We start from the raw sequence: 26,309 nt of genomic DNA on the forward strand, positions 1-26,309 counted from the left end.
TTCCAGTAGGTCGTGCTATAGCACAAGTTTTTGGTTTCTCTTACCTGAGATCGCCTTTGAGAATCGGCACTTTGCACCCTCCACTGGGTGCCCTTGTTGTCCCTCTTGAGTATCTGGGGGTCATTGGTGCCTTGCTGCTGCTGGTCACCACCTGGGACACTGGAGTGACGGGCACTTCCACTGTGTCTGGGGTCTCCTGAGTCACAGGCTCCACTGTGGTAGGGGGAGCCAGGGTCGTGAGTGCCTCTGTCGTGTCCTGGGTTTTGGGGTTTATGGGTATTGCTGCTGCAGGCAGGGAGGGGGGCCAGATTTATGGGCACCTCTGTGACTGGAGGGATGGATCACAGGCCCTGCCTCCACTGCCACGTGTTCCCCTGTGGCTGTGGACGCCACCGTGGCCAGGAGGCTGGAGTTGTGTGCACTGTCTCCTCTGATGCAACTGAGTTCTCTGGGGCTGTGGGCTTGGCTACTGGGGCTGGGGTTCCAGGATCACAAGTACCACCTCTGCTGTTCCCCAGGTTCCGCCGCCTCTGTGTGTTCCAGTCCACCCACCTTCACATGCACAGATGTGTGGAATTTTCTGGTGTCCTGACACGGTGGGCAGAGGCAGCTTTGTTTAGCTGTGGTTGTAGATTGAAGAGGAGAGACAAAGGGGCGCCTCATCCACCGTCCTGCTGACTTCATTCCCTGACTAGGGATTGAACCCAGGCCCTTGGCAGTGAAAGTGCAGAGTCCTAACCACTGGACAGCCAGGGAATTCCCTGCTGACGTCGCTCTTGACTGAGTTTTTTAAGTCATAAATGGTTGTTGGACTTGTCAGATGCTTTTTCTGCATCAGTTGATATGATCATGTGATCGTTCCTTTTTAGCCTGTTGATGTGATGGATGTTAATTGGCTTTCAAATGCTGTACCGGCCTTGCATACCTGGTATAAATCCCACTTGGTTGTAGTGTATAATTCTTTATACATTTTTGGATTTGATTTGCTAGTCTTTTAAGGATTTTTGCATCTGTGTTCCTGAGAGGTACTGATCTTTGATCTTGTACTGTCTCTGTCTGGTTTTGGTGTTAGGGTAATGCTGGCCTCATAGAATGAGTGAGGAAGATTCCCTCTGATTCTGTCCTCTGAACGAGATTGTAGAGAACTGATGTAATTTCTTCCTTAAGAGTTTGGTAGAATTCACCTGGCAACCCATCAGGGCCTGGTGCTTTCTGTTTTAGGAGATTATTAATGATTGATTCAGGGGATTTAGTAGAGGCTTGTTCAGATCATCTACTTCCTGTGTGAGTTTTTGCAGCTTGTGTTTTTTCAAGGAATTCGTCCATTTCGTCTCGGTTATCCAATTGGTGGGCACAGAGTTGTTCATAGTATTCCTTTAATATCCTTTTAACATCCATATTACCTATAGTAATGTTCCCTCTTTTATTTCTGATATTAGCAATTAGTGTCCTCTATCTTTTTCTCTTGGTCTGGCTAGATCCTATTGATTTTATTGATCTTTTCAAAGAACCAGCTTTTGGTTTTGTTGGTTTTTCTCTGTTGATGTCTGATTTTTAATTTCCCTGATTTCTGCTCTAGTTCTTGCCATGTCTTCTGCTTAGTTTGGATTTAATGAGCATGTCTTACTTTTATCATTAGCAAATCAGTAAGGATAGGCATTTTTGGAAAAGACCCCATTTCTGCTTTGGGGAGTTCTCAGTCTTACAAACACAGAGGCAGGCAAGAGTAACACAACTCAACAATTCCTGCAACAGAGGAGCTGACGCCTGGGCTAAGAACAGGTTAGGTGGTGGGCGGATGTCAGGAGGAGGACTAGAGGAGTTTTCAATAGGGTTTTGAAGAATGAGTAAGAGTTTGCTAGGTAGATAAAGTCTCAGAGACATGGCAGAGGTGGGCGCACTTAGGAAACTAAAGCTGGCTTGGACCACCTGGGGCCCAGCATGTGTGTGCAGGAAGGGGGCCAATTCTGAGGGTCTTAGTGGGTGTGAGCATAGCGTTGATGTGAGAATCTCATTCTCCATCACTTTTGTCAGTTTCCCAGGTAACCTGAGAAGGCTAAGAATCCCAGCCATGGTGTGAAGTGTCAATATTGCTAATGGCAAAAAATATCACTCTCATTGGCAAATTGCATCTGTTTGAGGACGAGTGTAAAATAAGCGATAAACACCTGGGATTCTGAGCGCAGTGATTCTTGAAGGGGCCCCAGCAGCTCACTTCAGGCAATGGTCATAGGAGGGAGTGATCCCTGTACAGCTTCAGGGCAGCTCCCACACCTGCCTGATGCTTCCGTCCTAGCGGCATCACCTGTCAGGGACAGAGGTCCTGGGGAGCTGTGTGACCTGCTTGGAGGACTCGCCCAGTGGGACCCCTGGGGCTGCTCTGTGTCCTGAGCAGGCAGGGTGGCATCTTGAACCTAAACAGAACCCCCAAGAGGGGTTCCACAGCTAGTGACACTCAGGGGCAAGGCTTTACGCTGAAAACAAGGGACCTAGCAAATCATTCTCAGTCGGGCTGTGACGAGATGAGCATTTAGAACCAACAGTCAGAGGGTCACAAAGCTTTCTGTTGGTGCATCCCAGGAGCGAAGAAGAAGTATATGCTGGATACTTGTGCAGCATTTATTTCATTATGTATTACATTTATTTATTTATAAACTGTATATATGAGCAGTACCATACTAATGTATTGCAAATGTTATAAAATGCACACAAAAGTAGTTATGAAGGAAAGATGACATGAAATAAGCCATGGTGTTAATATTTTCATTTTCTACCACAGCCTGACCTACTGAATCCTGAAAGTGAGGCCCAGAGATTGGCATTTCGGCAAGTGCATAGATGGGGGGGCAGTGATTCTGGTGCACCTGGTCCAAAGTTCATCCTTGATAGGTCCACCATAGTATAAAAGCTAGAATTTTCCACAAAGCTTTATACAGAAATCTGCTTTGTCGTTTATTCAACAAGTACTTCATGTCCCAGCTCTGGGTCCCCAAGGATTCTAAGGAAAAACTAGACCACCTGAGGAGTTCTGGCTACATTAAAAGCTGCCGGTCAGCAGCAAGGCAAGGAGGCAGAAGAGGGCCGTGTCTGGATCAGAAATCCTGACACATCGGGCTGCATGGTGTGGTGACACAGGAACATCGCTGTGGGGAGAGGTGAGGCCGGGCACTTTGTGGTGTTTCCTGAACTGAAAGACAGGGCGGCCCTCTTTGCAGGCTCCGGCATCCTTTCGCCTGGACCCACTTGTGAAAAGTAAAAGCTAAAATGTGTAATGTTATTTGAATCCTATTTTAAATGTGGTGCAAGGTTATTGAAAGGCCACTTGTGGTGAATCCTGTGATGTGAAGAGTCACTTGAGTCAGGTGAGGAGAGAGATCACCTGTCGTCACTGCAGGATGAGCGAACAGAACACCAGCGGTCACTGCCTGGGCTTGGCCTGGGGCTCTGGGGTTGACGTTACCTGGAAACCGGCCATTCCCCGCATGCACACTAGGTGGCGCTGTAGAGAGCCACTGGGATGCGGGATGCTCGGAAGAGGGGCCTCTTTGGGACAAGCTGGTGGGCCGTTTGCGGGTGACCCTGTGAGGGTCTGGTGGTTCTCACTGAGCACCAAGCAGCAGATCTGTGCGAGGGACTCGTAGGCCCAGTGATAATCCGACATAGCAGAGCTGCTGTTTCTTTGTGCTATTGCTTCAACCTGGGTACTTTCCTGAGAGCTTCTCTCCCGTTCTATCACCTGATCCCCTGACGGGGCACGTACTATCTATCACTGTCCCTTTTTCACAGTTGAGGAAACCAAGGCAAAGGGGTGGGGGGACACGTGCCCGTTTTTTTTTGTTTTTTTGAGCCTTCTTTTAATTAATTTATTTTTATTTTTGGCTGTGTTGGGTCTTCGTTTCTGTGCGAGGGCTTTCTCTAGTTGCGGCAAGCGGGGGCACTCTTCATCGCGGTGTGCGGGCCTCTCACTGTCGCGGCCTCTCTTGTTGCAGAGCACGGGCCCCAGACGCGCAGGCTCAGTAGTTGTGGCTCATGGGCCTAGTTGCTCCGCGGCATGTGGGATCTTCCTAGACCAGGGCTCGAACCCGCGTCCCCTGCATTGGCAGGCAGGTTCTCAACCACTGCGCCACCAGGGAAGCCCCACGTGCCTGTTTTGAACGCAGGTCTCTCTAGCTCTGTAGCCACGAGGGATCACCCATCAGCAAACTCTCCAGGGCACCTCAGTGTCCCTAAAAGTTTGTCTGCTCGGGCCCAGCATGCACGGCCTTGGGGCTCTCGGTTCTCCTGGAGCCTCAGTTTCCCCTCAAAAAGGGCATCTCAATTCCCTTGGAGAATTACTTTAAGAACCTGAAGTCTTAATTCTGCGAGACTGTCCCTCAGGCCCTTCTGCAGAGGGCAGTAAGGGCTGCCCCTGGCTGCCCACTCTTCTCTGTCCTAATGGGGAGCAGGGCGGCCTGCTCTGGCCCAGGAAGCCACCCTCGGGCAGAAGTCTTCCAGGGCCTGAGGGAGCCGCCGTGAGGATGACACAGGATGAGGTGGGCAGTGTGCTTAGCGCCACCCAGCGGTGGACAGGTGTTGATGGCGGTCCCTCTGTGCAGGGGACAGGACGTGGACATCTTTGGGGCCATTATCCTGCTGACCACAGTGGCACACAGAGACCCCTGCACAGGAGGAGCTGAGCAGAGAGAAGGGTCCCCGGCCTCCTCACCAGTGGTCCCCTGGGAGCTCCGATATGCAGAGTCTTGGGCTCCACCCTGACCCTCTGAATCAGGATCTGCATTGTGTGGGACCCTAGATGCTCTGGGTCATGGAGGAAGGGTAGCAGCCCTGGTCGGAAAGCCATCCTTTCTTTTGACTGCGGCAGCTGGGTGACCACAGAGACCTCCTGTTCTCTGGGAGGGGGCAGGTTTCAGGGGGACTTGCTTTGTCCTTGTCTCAGATTCTTAGTTCCCTTGCCTCAGGCACTGTGGCCCATTTCTGTGTCATTCTCAACACAGCGCCCAGCACGTAGTAGGTCCTTAGTGACGACTGAGGTGATGAACCTTGGAAGAAACACAGGAGATAGGACCTGGGCTGGGTTCCATTGCTCCATTTCACAGATGACAAGACTGAGGCCCAGGAGATTAATCGGCTGGTTTGGGCACCATGGGTAGCTGTTATGAGATGGGTCTGGGCTGGAACTCAGGGCCCAGACTCCACCCCCTGTCCCTTGCACACAGCTCTTGACACAGCAGGGCACCCTCTCTTTCCTCTGTGACAGGCAACGATGCTTTTTCCAGGCTCCAAACTCCAGAGAACTCTGGGGCTGTGGAATTATAGTGATGCACAGACTTATCCACTGAAATGCAGTACTAGCCCACATTTGAAATTCACATTGAAATTCACTTTTATCCTTGGAAGACAGAGGTACACACAGAGTGAGCCCCGCAACTGGTAGTCCAGCTTTCTGCCTGGAGCATCTTCCTGGGCGGGGGTAGGGCAGGGATGTGGCCTCCAAGCAGAGTGGTGATCACACCAAGATGGGGAGACCTAGATGCGGTTCTGTGTTGCTGAAGCAGCTGGAGTTCGTAGGTCAGGGTCCTGGAAAAGGGGGCTCTGTGAAGGGGGCCCCAGAAGTTCACGTGGAGATTCAGCTGGCCGAGGGCAGACAGAATTCCACAGGACTTAGCAGAGATCACCTGTAGGGGCAAGGGAGGAACATGGTGCTGGAGGCCAGGGATGCTGGGATCCAGCCCAGACCGCGGAGAGACCTTGGAGAGCACCGTGGTCCGTCTTTCAAAACCCCAGGAAGGCCAAGCCTCCGGAGTAAGGAACATTCCACGGAGTAGACGACCATGTTCAAAACCAAAATAGACCTGCCATCGTTGTGAACATGTTCAGGGTCTTAAGGAACAGGATGAATGAACAGATGGAGAATCTTTGCAGAGAACCAGAAACTATAAAAGAGAAAAAGAAACTATAAAATGCAGATTCCAGAATTGAAAAGTATGAAGTCTGAAATGGAAAATCCACAGCAGGTTAAAGACGGCCCCACAGCATCCCTGCTCGTGCCGAGGCAGGTGCGAGGACTCCTCACACGGGGCTCCTGCAGCCGGCGGGGGGGCATCCCCGCCCTGCTCCACTCTTGGGGCACCCATGCCTTCCGCCGCCTCCCACTCAAATGCCAAAGCCTCAAGCGGCCGAGCCCCCTGGATTCCACAGTTGCCAGTCTGCAGTTTGGGGGGGAAAACGGCGGGAGTATACGCATCCTTGTAGCCAAGACCTGGCGCGTCTCCGTAATGATGTCCTTAGGATAAATTCCAAAGTGTGACTAATTGAGAAAAAGATCTCTGCTGAGTTTATTTTTAACTCCTCAGCCTTCTGTTCTTCTTTATACCCGACCCCATTTACAGCTCCTCTCAAGACCGTGGTTCTGGAAGCAGTCGCGAGGCAATGATCCAGGGTGGAGGGGGGAAGGAGCGTCTGTCTAAACCTAAAATACGTGGCAGCTTCGCTTCAGGGATGCTCGCCTTGCCAGGGATCGAGCTGATGGGAATATTCATCCACGTGCAGGGAGATACAGGGACGAGGGCAGTCCCTGAAGCTCTGGTGAAGAGACCAGGAATAAGCACTAACCTAGATGTCCGTTCACAGGGAGCTGGATCAACAAGCGGTGGGATTATGTGGCATCCACACTCGGGGATCCTTTGCAGCCGTAAAAGAAAGAACTGGATCAGTCCGTCCTTCTTTAGCAGCAGATGTGTGAGCAACAGCTCTTTGCTGTACTGCGCATGGTGCGATCCTGCTTCTGTGAAACAGAAGAGTTAAGTGGGCGTGTCAGTGGTTAACGGTAGAGAAATAGTTCTGGAAGCAGGTGCCAGAAAACACCCGTCGTGGTTTCTTCTGGAGGCGAGATGTGGGCGGGGAAAGGGGATCCTTTCCTCTTAGTACTGCTCTTGTGCTTCGGTTGTTTGCAATGCGTGTGCATTGTTCTTATAGCTGAGTGAGAGATCACGCTTCTCTGACCCAGAAGGCAGACAGCCTGAGCTCTGCACCCAGCTGTGACCTGGGACAGCTCCCACCTCCATGAACTTGAACTTAACCTTACCTCTCGTTAACTCACCGTTGAGGTGAGCGGGCGGAACCCTCTGGGCTGGCGGGCTCTGATAAGAGTCAGCAAACACCCCGTAAATGGAAGGGTGACCTAATCTATTTTTTCTTTTTCAAAGCTTGTTAATTTGGTAAATGATATTGGTTGCTTCTCAAATGATAAACCACTTTGCCTCCCAGCTGGTCCTGATGTGTTACCATTTGTATAAATTGTTGGATTGGATTTGCTACCGTTTTGTTTAGGATTTTTATATCCATGCTCACGAGGGCTATTAATCGAACGTGGGCTCCCTGCACTGGGAGCATGGAGTCTTACCCACTGGACCACCAGGGATGTGTCCCTCCTTGCACGTTTTCTGTCTGCTTGCTCTGTCAGTTACGTAGACAGAGGTCTGAAATCTCCAACTATAACTGTAGATTTATGTACTCCTCTCAGTTCTATTAGTTTTTGCTTCATGTATTTGACCCTCTTAATAGGGCCATCAATATCTAGGACTGTCCCATCTTCCTAATGAAGTTGTCCCTCTATCACTTGGGATGATCCTCTCTATCCCTGAGTAACTCCTTTGCTCTGGAATCTCCCTTGTCTGATGTTAATAGACCCCTTCAACTTTCTCTTGATTAATCTTAGAATGGTACCTCGTTTTCCCTTTGTACGTTTCATCTATAATATTTGCATCTTTTTATTTAAAGTGCATGTTTTGTAGGCAGCATGTAGTTTGCTCTTGCTTTTTTGTCCATCCTAAGAATTTTTGCCTCTAGTTAAGGTGTTCAGACTGTTTACACTTCATGTGATCATTGATTTTATTGAGTTTACGTCCACTGTCTGGTTCTGCAGATCTCCAACTTCTGTCTGTGTTGCTCTGCCTCCCATTTCCACCCACAGACTCTTGCTGTCTCGGTCTCTAAGGCTTCATCTTTTCAACTCAGGTAGTTTTCCAAGCTCTTCCTGTTGCCTCTCCCCGGTCCATGGCCCAGGAAATCTCCAGAGGCAGTAAGCTGGGTCAGCATAGGGCTCGCTTTATTTGATTCCCATCTCGGGGGTCACTGTCTTTTCCAGTATCATCAAAACCATTGTTTCATATATTTTGATTTTTGTTTGTTTTATTTATGGGTGGGAAATTCAGTGTGTATTACTCCATCCTGGTCAGAAGTAGAAGTTAAAGTCACCACTCTTACTTTGGAGCCCGAGACAAGTTTTCATGGTACATCCCTTCTATGGAACCAGCTGAGTTCTGATATGACGGGTCCTCAGGAGGGAATCCTTCTCATAGGTTCCAGCCCAGATGCTCCTTCCTTCAGAAACCCTTCCTTGATCTTGACAAGCGCCCTTCCTCGTGTGGCCTGTTCATTCCTCCTTGTGCTGTGTAATTCAGCAGACATTTCCCGAGTTCGTGCAGGGAAAGAAATGAACAAGGCAGAGTCCGCTCCGTGGAGGAGCTCACCAGATTTGTGTTTCTCCATTGAGTGAAAATGTTTCAAGCTCAGATGATGACTGTGGTTAGGGAAAGCCACACAAACAGATAATTAGAATACGTTGTGAGGATGTGCAAATAGGAACACACATAATGTGTTTCAGATCGTTACAGGGGCTTGTTTTCACGTCTCCCTCCCTCACCTGAGTGAGCTCAGTGGGGCGTGCACCACGTGGTCCTCATTTCTGCTCTTGGGGGCCAGGCGTACAACAGGTGCACTAGAGATGGTGCCTTGCTGAACCTAACAGATCTGCGAAGGTCACGGCTAAGAGTGTGGATGCCGAGCTCAGGCCTGGGGATGAATCTCGGTTCTGTCGCTTGACCTATCAGCAAGAAAACAGGAGCTCAGTTGTGGACGTGCTAAGTTTGAGATGCCTGATTGGGGCCTGGGTAGAGACATCATGAAGGAAGCCAAAGATGCACCATGGATTCAGGAGAGAGGATGTAGCTGGAGAGGGAGATTCTGAGCGTTGGCAGCTGGTCCTTAGTGTCGTGGGACTGAAGAGGTTGTGTAGGAAGCAAGCGTGGAGGAGGGGTTTGAGGGTTGAGTCCTGGGCTCACCCACGTCTAGAGGGGAGATGATGCAGAACCAGCAAAGGAGACAGAGGCGTGGCTATGGCAGTGGGAGGATGCCGGCCAGTGGTGCATAGGGAGAGAGAAGGGAGGCTTCACAAGGAGGAGAGTGGTCCAAGGCCTGAGACCCCCCACGAGCATCCTTTCTCCACCGGGTGGCTAATGGGCGCTGATGAGACGGGGCTGAGGGTATGTTCTGAGTCCCACACACGCTGGTGTGTCGGCCTGCGTGGAGATCGGGAGGCTGCCCCCCGCCCGGTGAGGTGGAGCCCAGAGCTCTGGGGTCAGCAGCTCTCTGGGCCATGCTGGGTCCTGGGAGAAGAGCCAGCATTGCCCACCCTGCTTCCTGAGCCCTGTCTGTCAGCTGTGTGTGGGAAAAACTCTCCAACATTGGCTGGAGTTGAGCTGGATCTGGTAACATCAAGGTTTTACTTTTTTTTTTTTTAACATCTTTATTGGAGTATAATTGCTTTACAATGGTGTGTTAGTTTCTGCTGTATAACAAAGTGAATCAGTTATACATATACATATGTCCCCATATCTCTTCCCTCTTGTGTCTCCCTCCCTCCCACCCTCCCTATCCCACCCCTCTAGGCGGTCACAAAGCACTGAGCTGATCTCCCTGTGCTATGCGGCTGCTTCCCACTAGCTATCTGTTTTACGTTTGTTAGTGTATATATGTCCATGCCACTCTCTCACTTTGTCCCAGCTTACCCTTACCCCTCCCTGTATCCTCAAGTCCATTCTCTAGTAGGTCGGCATCTTTATTCCCGTCTTGCCCCTAGGTTCTTCTGACGATTTGTTTTTCTCTTTTTTTTTTCGATTACATATATATGTGTTAGCATACGGTATTTGTTTTTCTCTTTCTGACTTCACTCTGTATGACAGTCTCTAGATCCATCCATCTCACTACAAATAACTCAGTTTCGTTCCTTTTGATGGCTGAGTAATATTCCATTGTATATATGTGCCACATCTTCTTTATCCATTCATCTGTTGATGGGCACTTAGGTTGCTTCCATGTCCTGGCTATTGTAAATAGAGCTGCAATGAACATTTTGGTAAACGACTCTTTTTGAATTATGCTTTTCTCAGGGTATATGCCCAGTAGTGGGATTGCTGGGGCATATGGTAGTTCTATTTTTAGTTTGTTAAGGAACCTCCATACTTTTCTCCACAGTGGCTGTATCAATTTACATTCCCACCAACGGTGCAAGAGTGTTCCCTTTTCTCCACACCCTCTCCAGCATTTACTGTTTGTAAATTTTTTGATGATGGCATTCTGACTGGTGTGAGATGATATCTCATTGTAGTTTTGATTTGCATTTCTCTAATGATTACGGATGTTGAGTATTCTTTCATGTGTTTGTTGACAGTCTGTATATCTTCTTTGGAGAAATGTCTGTTTAGGTCTTCTGCCCATTTTCGGATTGGGTTGTTTGTTTTTTTTGATATTGAGCTGCATGTGTTGCTTGTATGTTTTGGAGATTAATCCTTTGTCAGTTGCTTCATCTGCAAATATTTTCTCCCATTCTGAGGGTTATCTTTTGGTCTTGTTTATGGTTTCCTTTGCTGTGCAAAAGCTTTGAAGTTTCATTAGGTCCCATTTGTTTATTTTTGTTTTTATTTCCATTTCTCTAGGAGGTGGGTCAAAAAGGATCTTGCTGTGGTGTATGTCATAGAGTGTTGTGCCTATGTTTTCCTCGAAGAGTTTGATCGTGTCTGGCCTTACATTTAGGTGTTTAATCCATTTTGAGTTTATTTTTGTGTATGGTGTTAGGGAGTGTTCTAATTTCATTCTTTTACATGTAGCTGTCCAGTTTTCCCAGCACCACTTATTGAAGAGGCTGTCTTTTCTCCACTGTATATTCTTGCCTCCTTTATCAAAGATAAGGTGACCATATGTGCCTGGGTTTATCTCTGGGCTTTCTATCCTGTTCCATTGATCTGTCTTTCTGTTTCTGTGCCAGTACCATACTGTCTTGATTACTGTAGCTTTGTAGTATGGTATGAAGTCAGGGAGCCTGATTCCTCCAGCTCCATTTTTCATAAGATTGCTTTGGCTATTCGGGGTCTTTTGTGTTTCCATACAAATTGTGAAGATTTTTGTTCTAGTTCTGTGAAAAATGCCAGTGGTAATTTGATAGGGATTGCATTGAATCTGTAGATTGCTTTGGGTAGTAGAGTCATTTTCACAATGTTGATTCTTCCAATCCAAGAACATGATATATCTCTCCATCTATTTGTATCATTTTTAATTGCTTTCATCAGTGTCTTATAATTTTCTGCATACAGGTCTTTTGTCTCCTTAGGTAGGTTTATTCCTAGATATTTTATTCTTTTTGTTGCAGTCGTAAATGGGAGTGTTTTCTTGTTTTCGCTTTCAGATTTTTCATCATTAGTGTATAGGAATGCAAGAGATTTCTGTGCATTAATTTTGTATCCTGCTACTTCACCACATTCATTGATTAGCTCTAGTAGTTTTCTGGTAGCATCTTTAGGATTCTCTATGTATAGTATCATGTCATCTGCAAACAGTGACAGCTTTACTTCTTCTTTTCTGATTTGGATTCCTTTTATTTCCTTTTCTTCTCTGATTGCTGTGGCTAAAACTTCCAAAACTATGTTGAATAAGAGTGGTGAGAGTGGGCAACCTTGTCTGGTCTGATCTTAGTGGAAATGCTTTCAGTTTTTCACCATTGAGGATGATGTTGGCTGTGGGTTTTTCATATATGGCCTTTATTATATTGAGGAAAGTTCCCTCAATGCCTACTTTCTTGAGGGATTTTATCATAAATGGGTGTTGAATTTTGTCAAGAGTTTTCTCTGCGTCTATTGAGATTATCATATGGTTTTTCTCCTTCAGTTTGTTAATATGGTGTATCATGTTGATTGATGTGTAAATAAGGAAGAATCCTTGCATTCCTGGGATAAATCCCACTTGATCATAGTGTATGATCCTTTTAAAGTGCTGTTGGATTCTGTTTGCTAGTGTTCTGTTGAGGATTTTGCATCTATGTTCATCACTGATATTGGCCTGTAGTTTTCTTTCTTTGTGACATCTTTGTCTGGTTTCGGTATCAGAGTGATGGTGGCCTCGTAGAATGAATTTGGGAGTGTTCCTTCTGCTATATTTTGGAAGAGTTTGAGAAGGATAGGTGTTAGCTCTTCTCTAAATGTTTGATAGAATTCGCCTGTGAAGCCATCTGGTCCAGGGATTTTGTTTGTTGGAAGATTTTTAATCACAGTTTCAATTTCAGTGCTTGTGATTGGTCTGTTCATATTTTCTATTTCTTCCTGATTCAGTCTTGGCAGATTGTGCCTTTCTAAGAATTTGTCCATTTCTTCCAGGTTGTCCATTTTATTGGCATATAGTTGCTTGTAGTAATCTCTCATGATCCTTTTTATTTCTGCAGTGTCAGTAGTTACATCTCCTTTTTCATTTCTAATTCTGTTGATTTGAGTCTTCTCTCTTTTTTTTCTTGACAAGTCTGGTTAATGGTTTATCAATTTTGTTTATCTTCTCAAAGAACCCGTTTTTAATTTTATTGATCTTTGCTATCGTTTCCTTCATTTCTTTTTCATTTATTTCTGATCTGATCTTTATGATTTCTTTCCTTCTGCTAACTTTGGGTTTTTATTGTTCTTCTTTCTCTAATTGATTTAGGTGTAAGTTTAGGTTGTTTATTTGAGATGTTTCTTGTTTCTTAAGGTAGGATTGTATTGCTATAAACTTCCCTCTTAGAACTGCTTTTGCTGCATCCCATAGGTTTTGGGTCGTCATGTTTTCATTGTCATTTGTTTCTAGGTATTCTTTGATTTCCTCTTTGACTTCTTCAGTGATCTCTTGGTTATTAAGTAGTGTGTGTTTATATTTCTTACAGATCTTTTCCTGTAATCGATATCTAGTCTCATAGCGTTGTGGTCGGAAAAGATACTTGATACGATTTCAATTTTCTTACATTTACCAAGGCTTGATTTGTGACCCAGGATATGATCTATCCTGGGGAATGTTCCATGAGCACTTGAGAAAAATGTGTATTCTGTTGTTTTGGGATGGAATGTCCTATAAATATCAATTAAGTCCATCTTGTTTAATGTATCATTTAAAGCTTGTGTTTCCTTATTTATTTTCATTTTGGATGATCTGCCCATTGGTGAAAGTGGGGTGTTAAAGTCCCCTACTGTGAATGTGTTCGTGTCGATTTCCCCTTTTATGGCTGTTAGTATTTGCCTAATGTATTGAGGTGCTCCTATGTTGGGTGCATAAATATTTACAATTGTTATATCTTCTTCTTGGATTGATCCCTTGATCATTATGTAGTGTCTTTCTTTGTGTCTTGTAATAGTCTTTGTTTTAAAGTCTCTTTTGTCTGATATGAGAATTGCTACTCCAGCTTTCTTTTGACTTCCATTTGCATGGAATATCTTTTTCCATCCCCTCACTTTCAGTCTGTATGTGTCCCTAGGTCTGAAGTGGGTCTCTTGTAGACAGCATATATATAGGTCTTATTTTTGTATCCATTCAGCAAGTCTGTGTCTTTTGGTTGGTGCATTTAATCCATTTACATTTAAGGTAATTATTGATATGTATGTTCCTATTACCATTTTCTTAATTGTTTTGGGTTTATTATTGTAGGTCTTTTCCTTCTCTTGTGTTTCCTGCCTAGAGAAGTTCCTTTAGTATTTGTTGTAAAGCTGGTTTGGTGGGCTGAATTCTCTTAGCTTTTGCTTGTCTGTAAAGGTTTTAATTTCTCCCTCAAATCTGAATGAGATCCTTGCTGGGCAGAGTAATCTTGGTTGTAGGTTTTGCTCCTTCATCACTTTAAGTATGTCCTGCCACTCCCTTCTGGCTTGCAGAGTTTCTGCTGAAAGATCAGCTGTTAACCTTATGGGGATTCCCTTATGTGTTGTTTTTCCCTTGCTGCTTTTAATATTTGTTCTTTGTATTTAATTTTTGATAGTTTGATTAATATGTGTCTTGACGTGTTTCTCCTTGGATTTATCCTGTATGGGACTCTCTGTGCTTCCTGGACTTGATTAACTATTTCCTTTCCCATATTAGGGAAGTTTTCAAATATAATCTCTTCAAATATTTTCTCAGTCCCTTTTTCTCTAATAAGGTTTTTCTTTTAATTGACTTACAGTATTTGGCCTATGAATTGATTTTTATTGCCTTTGGCCAATCAAGAACTCCATAGAGTATTGAGGAAGACTGGTCTAAAGATAAATGAAAGCGTGTTTTTGACAAACACGCCCCCGGGGAGAAGGTAGTTTTGCATTGGGCCAGCTCTGAGTCAGATCCAATGTGGACAGCCTTGCAGCGGGGACTTCAGAGAACCAGCGACAGGTCAAATGATGACAGCTCTTTGGGAATGAAGCCTGTTCCCCTTCCCCCAGTGGCTGCCAGGTCCCTGGTTTCAGCAGAAAACAGACTGCTTCGAGGCTGCTGCCAAGATGGAGAAAGGGCCAGGGGAGAAAGGGACAGAGTAAAACATTCTTCCTGAGAGTCATCCAGTTTTCCTTGAATAAAGATGCCCTGTGTCGCTGCAACCCTTTAGTTAATTTACAGAGTTCTGAAAAAGTTGACTCTGATGATTTTGCAGTTTTCTTGTTGCTTTTGTAGAGAGAATTTTCTACCATCTTCACTGCTGTCACTCCACAAAGGTCTTTCTTTTTAAACAATTATTTTGATATAAGGAAGCTATGTTGATGATTAAAAATAAAATACAGAAAACCAAAATTAATAAGTAAAATCCATTCCTGGCATCTCTATGCCGATTTATAAGAAGATTATAAATTCTTACAAAATTAGATGCAAACACATACACAGATATATTTATATATAAAAGTACATGCTTTCCTACAAGTTGCTTTTCTTAGCAACGTATCACGTCTGTCTTTTTGTCCCTCAGTAATGTATATACCACTGCTTTTAGGTTCATGATAGGTTGACGATATTCACGTGCTACAGAGGCACCGTAATGTAACATGCTGTCTTGTCGTATTTCGGCTGTGTTTACTTTCTGTCTTTCGTACATGAGGCTGCGTGAACACCCTCTTATGTGTGTTTTGTGTGCTTGTCCCATTTGTTTTGGGAGCAGACTCTTGGAAGTGGGATTTCTGGCCCCAAAGGTAGGATCACAAGTGTGGTTGGGGGCCTTTGGGGGAGAGGGTGGCTTGTTCCCATCGTCAGAACAGGAAGGTCTCCTGGCCTCTGTCTCTCAGTGTCACATCCTGCTCTGGATCCCCTGCTCGTTTAGATTAATTCCCTCAGTTGTGTAGAAGTGCCCCTCAACTTCATGAAAAGCCCTCCCTTTAAGCTATTTGTCTGGAAGTTTCCCTTTTTGACTTTTAAGTAGTCAAACCTGTTAACCCCCTGATAGCTTGGGGAAGACCGTCAGCCCAGACGTTTTCCTTGTGGCCCTACTGGGTGCCATGCTGTGCTCTTAGGGCCTGGATGAATAAGCTGAGGAGAATTAATTGCTCTTAGCACAGAGATTTCCTGTGGAGTGAATTCTCATTTCATCTAGAAATCTCTGATGAAAGGATCTTTCTCTCAGTTAAGAACGAATATGCTTAAAGTTTGTAATGACACGTATGCCGCGACATTTGCAGTAGGCTTAAAGACATTCTTTATCGAAAGCTAGAAAGATGAAACCACATTCGGTGTAGTTTCGTGGTTAGCATATTACCGTTGTCTAAAAATGCCAATCCTTCTCGCCACCTAGCAGACCTTTGACATTCACGAAGGATTTGTCCTGAGGCCTTTGAGACTCCCTCAGTTCATAAATGCCAGTTTAGCTTTCAATTTCCCCCAGACCATGCAGTAAAGATCAACAGAAAAATGCATGTGACTGCCTTAGGCCTTCATGATTCTATAAATACAGGACTCTAGTCATGTATAAAGCTATTAAAACAAAATCGGGCTGGAGCCCTGGCTGAAATGGCTTTGGGGGTCATTATTTTTCTCTTTGTCTCTAATAAAACACACAGCAAACAAGTTCATATTAGAAACTCAAGCCTCAGTCAAGTCCAATATTTTATATCTTACTTTATCCCAGACTTATGTTAAACTGTCACCTTACTAGGCATTTCTTGCTTTGTATTCCTGTACCCCACAGTAGGAATGGGCTTTCTTTGGCCAGCCATTATTCTTAAGAAATAAAGTTTCCCTCCACCTGTGGGGTTGACCTCATTGGATGATGGTCTGAGCCCCCGGGATTTAAACCCATGCCCTAGTAAAAGGGCAAAACCACACGCCGCAAAACTGCAGTCTGTGTCGTGCTCCGGAGTTCCCTGCCCGTTGTCAGCGCGTGCGCTCGCCGCGGGGCAGGTAAGGACTCTGCTCTTCGTGCAGTTCCATGCCGTTTCCTTTTCCGCCCGTGAATGCAGCCAGCCCCCTTTTCTGCTCTTCAATACGTTTAGACGTCGTCGTTCCTTAAGACCTTACATGCACACCGATGTCACTCTGCTGCTTGGACGTGTGTAGAACTGAAAGTCAATGTCAGCCTCCTAGACCCTGAACCAGGCTCACTCAGCCGTGTTCCTTGATAACCTGTTGCGTCAACACTGTTCCAGGACCCAGGAGAACAGACTGTTGTCGAGCTTAAAAGCTAGTGGAGGGGATGGAGGATAAACTAGTGAACAAGAAAGAGACCAGGTAGGGGAGGAGTTAAGCGGGTGGGTGATGGCGATTGGAGGACCCATCGGGCCTCTTTGAGGGCAGGGCTCAAGGCCAGCAGTGTGATTCAGGAGGTGGCCGGCCCTGGGTGGTCCAGGCAGAGCAGGGGGGTCGCCATGGGAAAGACATGGTGCAGAGACCCTGAGTTGGGATCGTCCAGGAATGGAAGAGGACCCACATGGCCACGGGGTCACAGGCAGAGGGGAGAGGGGGGTGACAGGGGGATGGGGGGACAGACCACCATGGGTAAAGTAACTGTAATTTATGATCTGCACCTGGGCACTTCTGAAGGAAAACGTGGCGCTACTAGTAATTGCTCTGGGGCAAAGGGTGTCGATCGGGACTGTCTCTGGAGACCCCGGCTGCATGAACGATCCCGCACCTGTGGAAGGCATGGTTGTGTGTGGGCCTTTGTGAAGGGAGGTGCGTTGCCCAGCGTTCGCTGGAGGGCATTACAGCTGCCAGACGTGCCCGCGTGGCTCTGGTCCAGGTTCTTTCCTGCAGGAGGGTGGGAAGTGCTGGCCGCACTGGCAGCCAGCGACCCCCTGACACCCGCTTTCTCGGTGCCCCTTCTCTTAGGAACACTGCCGAGGAAGTGCAAGAAGGAGCTCCTGGCAGTGAAACTGAGGAACCGGCCCAGCAAGCAGGAACTGGAAGACCGCAACATCTTCCCCAGGAGGACGGCCGAAGAGAGGCAGGAGATCCGGCAGCAGATTGAGATGAAACTCTCCAAGTAAGTGGCGCGTGGACACAGTGGGAGCTGGTCCTGGCCCTGCAGCCCGACCCCTCGGATGTCCCTCCTTCTCCACACTGCGCTGTCCCGGCCCCAAACGCAGTGCCCGGGGCGGGGTTTCCCAGCGTCGCCACTGTCGACGCTCAGGGACAGACGGCTCTTCACCGCGGGGGCCGTCGGGGCGCTGTCGGATGCTTGGCGGCCCCCTGGCCTCTGCGGGCTGCACGCCCCTGTGACAGCCAACACTGTCCCCAGACAGTGCCCGATCCCCCCGGGGCCACTCTTCCCTGGGGAGAAGCACTGGTTATAGAAGCCAAGCAAGGCCTATGGTGAGGACAGGCTCCGGGGGGCTGCTGGTGCTACTGGTCTGTGGTGCCCCCCTGCCCTCCGGAGGAGCGAGGGCCGGAAGCAGGATCTCCCGAACTCGGGGCCCCTGATGTTCGGGGCCGGATGACACTGATGGGGCCGTCCTGTGCGCGGTAGGACGTTTAGCAGCGTCCCTGGCCTCTACCCTGGAGATGCTCACAGCCCCTCACCCTGCCTCCCATGGTGACAACCAAGTGTCTCCAGTTACTGCCAAGTGTCCCCTGGGGCACGGAGCCATCCCCCAGTCGAGGACCCCTGATCTGAAGGTCGCCCTGGACTTCTCCTCCAGGTGGTCTTTCCTCTGCCCGAGGCTCAGGTCTCCTCGTTTCGGGTGGACGGGCCCTTGTCTCTGCTCTCTGCCGGGGAGCTTGGGCCCCTGTGTTGCCACCCTCCGAAATCCTTTGAGTTTTTTCAGAGCAGGGGGCAATGAGTGTGAGGGGTGAAGCCCAGCGCCCAGATGCTGTGATTCTGTGGGCCTCGGTTTTCTTACCTATAAAATGGGGATGATACCAGCTGCGGGATCACGGTGGAGGAGGGGCGGGCTCAGCGTGGCGCACATTTCTGCAGGCGGCCGGGGTCCCCAGCTGGGGTCCTGAGGGCTTGGAATCACATAGCCCTGCTCTGTGCTGACGTGCTGGGGGACCTTGGACCAGCGGCCTTACCTCCCCGGGTCTTGGTTTTCTCGTCTATAAGGTGGGGTGCGGATGCTGTCTAGGTCATTGTGAATTTGGGGGGAGATCCCGTAAGGAAGGCATACGGCCGAGCCCTGGCACAAAGTAGGTGCTCAGTAAGTTGGTGCTCACCATGGCTCGTGGGGCCTGGGAGCCGGATCCTCAGCCCCTCCTCCTGTATCGGCTCTGAACCCAGACCAGGGAGAAGCTTTTTAAAATACAGATTGGTGAGCCCCACCCCGACCTGATGAGTCTCCGGGCTGAGAGGGGTATTTTAACGAAATCCCTGATATTAACGGATTGAGGGGGCCTCTGCAGGTTGGACGTTCTTAGCCTGATTGCAGTGAGATTGTCAACCCACCACGCACTTATCACTCTGTGTCTGGTCATTCAGCAAAGGCTTATTTTACTCAAATGAGGGGCAGGCAGGCGCCGTGACCGTTGCGAGAGATACAGTTGTGGGTAATGAGGGAGAGAGCTCCCCTGAGCTCCATATTCCCGGAAGCATCCTCAGACCTCTTCCTGCGTGGCTGGTACCCACTCTGGGGCTTTGTACAGACCAGATGGGTGCTCAGTAAATGCTTATGGGTGGGAAGGAAGGAGGGGTGGAAACACAGGTGCATCGATCTCATGGCCAAGGGGATATGCTGGCAGATGAAGCTTGGTGTCCTTGTTGCCTGTCTCATGGACGGGATGCACCATCGCAGGAGGCGTGGTTTCCTCTCGTTTCTAATGAGATTGAACTTTTTTTTCAGTGTTTATTAGCTGTCTGTTTTTTTTCAGTTCCTTTCATGTACATTACCTGCAGTTTTCTTTATCTTAATGATTTGAGGATTTTACCCTGGAAATTGCAGCTTCCAGTCTTTTCCAGGTCTGTGAATGACACCTCTTCTCCCTCTTCAGGACTGGTATTGTCATTTTGTTCATGCTTTCCTTTGATGTGGGAAAGTTTTTTATTTTTAAAGTTATCAGATTATCGCTCATATACTTCAGGTGTCAGCAGACTTTTTCTGTGAAGTGTCAGATACTGAATATTTCTGGCTCTGTGGATCCTACTGTGTCTGCTGTGACCACACGACTTTGTCGTCACGCTAACGCGTGGCCAATGCGTGGTGAGTGCGGCTGCATGCCAATGCGACTTTATGTACAAACATAAACAGCAGCCCACGGGGCAAGGTTTCCTGGGCCCTGATATACTTTATGGTCCATATTGTTTGTGCCATGTTTTAAAACATCCTTCCCTGCCCGAAAGTCAAAAAAGTGATGTTTACACGTATTATTTTTGCAATTGTCATCTAATTATGCCAAGCGATAATGGTTTTCTATTTGCTAAACAAACTAACTTCTCTTTCAAGATAGACTATTAAGTGAATTTAAAAAAAAACAGTAAACATTGTAGCCTATGTGATTCAAGGATAACAAAATGGTCATGACGGTGCTCGGCTTAAGAGAACTCTGGGGACCCCACTCCTGTCTCCCAGTGCAGACGGGAGGTGGGAAAAGGTGGGGTGCTGGGAAACCTCAAAGGACTCCTAAGTAAGTGATACCCCAGACACAGGCCCTGGACGGAATCTGTAACTCATTTTAAAGCTTGGACTAGAACATAGTAGCTCCTTGGACGTTTGTCACCATGTTTAAAAACGGAAAAGCGACCCCAGAATTAGACACGAAGAGAGCGTGGTTGAGAAGTCACATCCCAGGCGGGCAGACGTAGCCTTCCTGGCCGGCCCGGTTTGTTTCCCCTGCAGAAATGGTTTAATTGGATCGTTTGTCTTTGTTTTGCCGCCTTTCAGAGATTCTTCTGCCATCGCTTGCTGAATAATTCAGCCTCTGGTTGCTGTGGCAACGTGCCATTCACTGTATCCTGAAGTGCAGTCGGCGTTTTCGTACTGTGTATTTTTAAACATTTCCAGACCCTTACTCTTTTTTTTTTTTTTTTTTTTTTTGCGGTACGCGGGCCTCTCACTGTTGCGACCCCTCTCGTTGCGGGACACAGGCTCCGGACGCGCAGGCTCAGCGGCCGTGGCTCACGGGCCCAGCCGCTCCGCGGCATGTGGGATCTTCCCGGACCAGGGCACGAACCTGTGTCCCCTGCATCGGCAGGCGGACTCCCAACCACTGCGCCACCAGGGAAGCCCCGGACCGTTTACTCTTTTATCTTTTGGGCGCTCCTAGGACTTTTCTGGATGAAGTGGTCACGGTCTCCCCTGACTCTGTGTGCTGGCTCTGGGGATTTGCATGAAGTCGGAGTCAGCTTGGGAGTAAGGGAGGAGTAAAGCCCTGTGCTCATGGTCACCCCCTTTCTATATGGGAGCCCGGCTCACCTTTACGGCGTGTGTAAGTGAATCCGCAGAGTATTACAGACCCGCAGCTCCCGTGCCTCACACAGTGGGCAAGTTCTAGAAATTACTGTCGTGCTTCAGTTGGGTTTTGTGCACGCCATTTAAGGATGCCCGGCAGCTTTCTCTTTTATTATTATTATATAAGCTTCAGGTGTCCAGCATTGTAATTCGACATCTGTATATACTACAGAGTGATCAAGTGACAACTTTCCCTTTTAAGTGCGGACCCCGTACAGTACGTTTTGCTTCCTTTCCCTTATTTCATTTAATCTTTACAGGAACCAATAGAGGAGGTGTTATCATCATCTCCATTTTACAGATGAGAAAACTAAGGCTTGATGAGAGAGGTTAAGGAACTTGCCCAGGGTCACACAGCTCAGAGGAGGTGGGCTAGGAGTCAGGCGATGGGTGGTCCCTCAGAACCCCCAGGCCTGTGTGGCAGGGGAAGCAGAGCTCTGGGGGCCTGGCTCATCTAAGTCTCTGCTTTGCGTTTTCTCATACTGGTGTGGCTTCCATCAGGGGACATTCAGGCCTCCAGCCAGTACCCTGGGCTTCTGTGCAGAACACCCCATGCCTGTGTTGGCGGGAACCCAAGGGGATGCAAATATTCTCCCACCCCCGGAACAGTGCAGTTAGCGAACAGAGACTCTCGGCCGACCACGGGCTCTGGGGAAACGTAGACAAGTAGGTTCAAATCCCAGGCTTTCCGTCACAGCGGTGTGGGTTTGGGCCAGCACGGCCTTCTCTGAATCTCCCCCTGGTTTGTAAATTCAACACTGGCAGCACCTTCCTCCTGGGGCCCCTTTGGAAAGTTCCAGGTTAGTCCCTGGACAGACAGGTGAGGCGCTCTGGGGGGGTGGAGCTGCTGCTGTTTGGTCCTGGCTGGACGCACTCGGGCTAGTTGTCACCTGGGCAGGGGCAGAGGCTACGCAGCAGGCCAGGCCAGGGTAGTGAGCTGCTGTAGAGCAGCGCCTGGAGGGCCAAGGTCATGTTAGCGTAGTTGTTAATGTCAGTACATTGTTGTTCTCGTCTGTGACTGTGGTATTTTTTGCTCCGCCGGCACCTCCGGAGTGATGCACAAACTTTCTGTTAAGTCTCCCTTGGGGCGTCCTCTGCTGTGGGACCGCATGTGAGAAGCTGATTAATGCTCAGTAGCGCCCTCCAGTAGCACGTTAACACAGGCGTTCAATGCACGTGCATTAAATGACCGTCCAGCCGGTCCCTTTGTACGTTTTGTTCTCCCACATCCAGAACAGGCTGCCGCCACTCAGGCCTCCGGGAAACAGATTCCCAGGAAGAAGTGTTCTGTGCTGCTGCTCCCTTGCCCCGTGCTTGCCTTGAAATCTGCGGAATTTTAAGGAGGAGGCTTGATGCTTTTAAGGATGGGGGTGGAGATTGACACTCTTATAATCAGCACCATGAACCTAGCATTAGCCGTGGGACTTTCTTTCCGCTGAAGGTGTCAGGAATGCTGGGGCGCAGTGCAGGGTCTCGGTTCTGTGGACACGGGGTTTAGAAAATACAGAAACCTTACTTTTTCTGGCCTTAGCAGGAAAAAAAATGGCTTAATTTTAATTGCTGCAAAGGAAGCTGCTCCTTTGGGAAGTGTTGAGGCGTCATTGCAGCGGGTGGGGGATTTCATAATAACAGATGTTGATAAATATTTGCTGCTTTTCCTGTTCCCGACCTGCAGTGCCGGGTGGGAGCCCAGCTCCTCCTGGATGACTTGAATCCTGCCCCATAAGCACCATCTAAGGAGGGACAGAAAAGTGTGGTTATTAATGATGGTCGTTGCTAACATGTATTCAGTGTCTTCTGTGTACCAGCTTCCTGCTAAGCGTTCATGCATATTACCTCCTTGGAGCCTTGCGAGAGCTCTCTGGGGTAGGTGCTATTAATGGTCCTATTTTTCAGATGAGGATAACTGGCTCAGAACAGTGCAGTCACTTGCCTGTGCTCACACAGCGGGAAATATGGGGTGCGGGGGTAATTGGTCACCCAATCCACTCCAGTTCCAACATCAGAGCATCCATCCAGATCACCAGGGAGCTTTGTGAAAGCACAGATTCCCAGGCCCCACCCCAAGTCTCTTGAACAGGAATCTGTATTTTAACAGAGCCCTTCTCCTAAGTGTCACTGTTGCCTTAGGCTGCACTGTGTCCCCTTCCTTGCCACCCTTGGAAGACTGTTCTTGGAGGCCTCAGGATCAAAATAAGCTGTACTTCTGTGTAACAGCTGTCTGTTAGTATCTTAAGGAGAATGCACATTTTATAGTTGATTGTGTTTCCCTTTTTGCCTTGGCCACCAGGAAGCTCAGAGCCAAGTATGCAGATACCTGTCACAAGTGTGTTGTATCGTTTGAGTTGTGTGTCTGTGTTTGATCTTATGTTGTATGGCCTTTGTCTTAATTTCCTCAACTCTTTTTTTTTTTTTTTTGGAAGGAAGGAGTCTCACATTTATTGACCATACTGTGTTCCAACTCTTTCACCTATGTTACATTTTTTCATGGTTACAAGAAAACTAAGATATAGGCATTACAACAGACTCTTGCCATTTGATGATTCAACATTGGAGGTTTTGCCTATTTGCCAGTAACTCCAAACATGTAGGACTTGAAATTTTTCTAAAGCATTCACGTGAAACTGATGCCCACCTGGAGGCTGAGGTCGTGGAGGGAGTGATTGTGAGCGAGACACGATTATTGGTGAGCATCACTATTTCAGTTTGAGTTTGCTTTTGTCACCTCTCTTTCTGTCTGCTGTAGTTCTCCAAAGTGCTTCAGTAGTTTCCTTTTTTTTAAATTGAAGTATAGATGATTTACAATATTGCATTAGTTTCAGGTGTACAACTTAGTGATTGTGCATTTTTGAGATTATACTCCATTATAGGTTATTACAAGATAATGGGTATAATTCCCTGTACTATACAGTATATCTTTGCTGCTTATCGATTTTATGTATAGTAATTTGTATCTGTTAATCTCCTACCCCGAATTTGTCCCTCCACCTTTTCCTCTCCCCTTTGGTAACCATAAGTTTGTCTTCTATGTTTGTGAGTCTGTTTCTGTTTTGTATACATATTCATTTGCTTTATTTTTTAGATTCATATATACATGACATCATATAGTACTTGTCTTTCTCTGACTTATTTCACTAAGGATAATATTCTCTAGGTCCATCCATGTTGCTGCAGATGGTAGTTTTTCATTCTTTTTTATGGCTGCTTAATATTCTGTGTGTGTGTATGTACATATACCTTAAGCCAGTTGTCTGTTGATGGACACTCAGGTGGTTTCCATGTCTTGGCTGTTGTAAATAGTGCTGCTATGAACATTGGGGTGCATGTATCTTTTCAAAGTAGTGTTTTCATTTCTTTTGGATTTATACCCAGGAGTGGAATTGCTGGTCATGTGATAGTTCTATTTCTAATTTTTTAAGGAACCTCCACACTGTTCTTCATAGTGGCTGTACCAATTTACATTCCCACCAACAGTGTAGGAGGGTTCCCTTTTCTCCACACCCTCTCCAGCATTTGTTATGTATAGACTTTGATGATGGCTATTCTGACTGGTGTGAGGTGATACCTCACTGTAGTTTTGATTTTCATTTCTCTAATTATTAGTGATGTTGAGCATCTTTTCACGTGCCTGTTGGCCATCTGTATGTCTTCTTTGGAGAAATGTCTAGTTAGGTCTTCTGCCCATTTTTTCGATTGGATTGTTTGGTTTTTTGATATTGAATTGTAGGAGCTGTTTGTAGATTTTGGGTATTAACCTCTTGTCAGTCACATCATTTGCAAATATTTTCTCCCATTCGGTAGGTTGTCTTTTTGTTTTATTGATGGTTTCCTTTGCTGTGCAAACGCTTTTAAGTTTAATTAGGTCCCATCTGTTTATTTTTGCGTTTATTTCTTTTGCCTTAGGAGATTGATCCAAGAAAATAATGCTACAATTTATGTCAAAGAGTGTTCTGCCTGTGTTCTCTCCTAGGAGTTTTATGGTTTCAGATCTTACATTTAGGTCTTTAAACCATTTTGAGTTTATTTTTGTATGTGGTATGAGGGAATGTTCTAATCTCATTGATTTACATGTGGCTGCCCAGTTTTCCAGCACCACTTACTGAAAAGACTGTCTTTTCTCCATTGTATATCCTTGCCTCCTTTGTTATAGATTAATTGACCGTAGGCGTGTGGGTTTATTTCTGGGCTCTCTATTCTTTTCCATTCATCCATATGTTTGTTTTTTGTGCCAGTAGCACTCTGTTTGATTACCGTAGCTTTGTAGTATAGTCTGCAGTCTGGGAGGGTTGTGCCTCCTGCTTTGTCCTTTTTTCCTCAGGATTGCTTTAATTTGCTCAACTCTTAATTTTATCTCTAGTGGGTATAGTTTTCTATACATGATTTCAAACCCATTTCTCAATTTTAACTATAAAAGTGTAAGTAAAAAATACATATTTTTTATGGAGGCCCTGTTAGCATGCGTAAGATTTTGCCATCTAACATCATGTCAGAAGGGTTTTCCATTCTTTTTCATAGGATTCAAATGTTCATTTTTAATAGTGGTCTGGTGTGTTAAGGAGGGGACAGACCTACCAGCTTTGCTTTTCCCTCCCACAATCAAGACTTTTAGTTTGCCTCAAAATCTTTACTTTTAAAATAAAACTACATGTAATGCTTATTTTCACACATCAGTGTTTTTTTTTTCTTTTTATGGATTATTTACATGAGCAACATTTCCAGAAATGTTAAAAGAGGAGGAGGAAAATGCATTGAATTAGATGATGTCATCATTCAAGAAAGAAAACCAGTTGTCAGCAGAACCCAGCAGATCAGTGGGTAACAGCCTGGAATTTGTGGTTCAGGAGGGAGGGAGCAAAATTTCTTATCAAATACATGAAAATAATTCAGTTTCACTAGTAACTACAGACATTAAAAAATTCATAGTAACAAAGAACCTTTCATCCTCAACTAAAATGACAATAAAACTTAAAATATTATTTTTAAATATTTTAAGTTATATTTTACTAATGTAAATACTGATCATGATATAAGAATATCCCACCCTAGTGAGTTGGTGGTTTCCATTGCCATCCCACTGCTGGCAGCCATGTGACTTGAAAATAACTGGGCAGGTGAAGAGCCAGGATGACAATTTGCACATTTTAACCGAACACTCTGCTTCTGGGAGTTTATATTCAGGGATTTAGAAGGAGAAGAAGCATGCTGTGATGGTTAGTTTTAGTCCCAGGGGACTTTGTGTCTGTGGGGGCCCCCCGTTAGTGTCTCTGGGGACAGAGGGTCAGGACACAGTGTGACAGCCGAGAATCTCCATCCTCCAGATGTGCTGCAGGTGGGGCAGGTCTGTTTCGGGTCCTGAGGACG

General features: G+C 46.7%; 1 protein-coding gene across 1 annotated transcript in view; it reads left to right on the plus strand.

Moving 5' to 3' along the window:
• Nucleotides 1-26,309, plus strand: part of PHACTR3 (phosphatase and actin regulator 3) — a 215,718-nt gene that overhangs the window by 163,048 nt on the left and 26,361 nt on the right. Inside the window, exon 8 of the mRNA XM_033839597.2 lies at nt 17,398-17,551. Coding sequence (XP_033695488.1) covers nt 17,398-17,551 — 154 coding nt within the window. The remainder of the gene's footprint in view (nt 1-17,397; nt 17,552-26,309) is intronic.

Source organism: Tursiops truncatus, chromosome 15 (genome assembly GCF_011762595.2).
Source record: "Tursiops truncatus isolate mTurTru1 chromosome 15, mTurTru1.mat.Y, whole genome shotgun sequence".
NCBI classification, from domain to species: Eukaryota; Metazoa; Chordata; class Mammalia; order Artiodactyla; family Delphinidae; genus Tursiops; species Tursiops truncatus.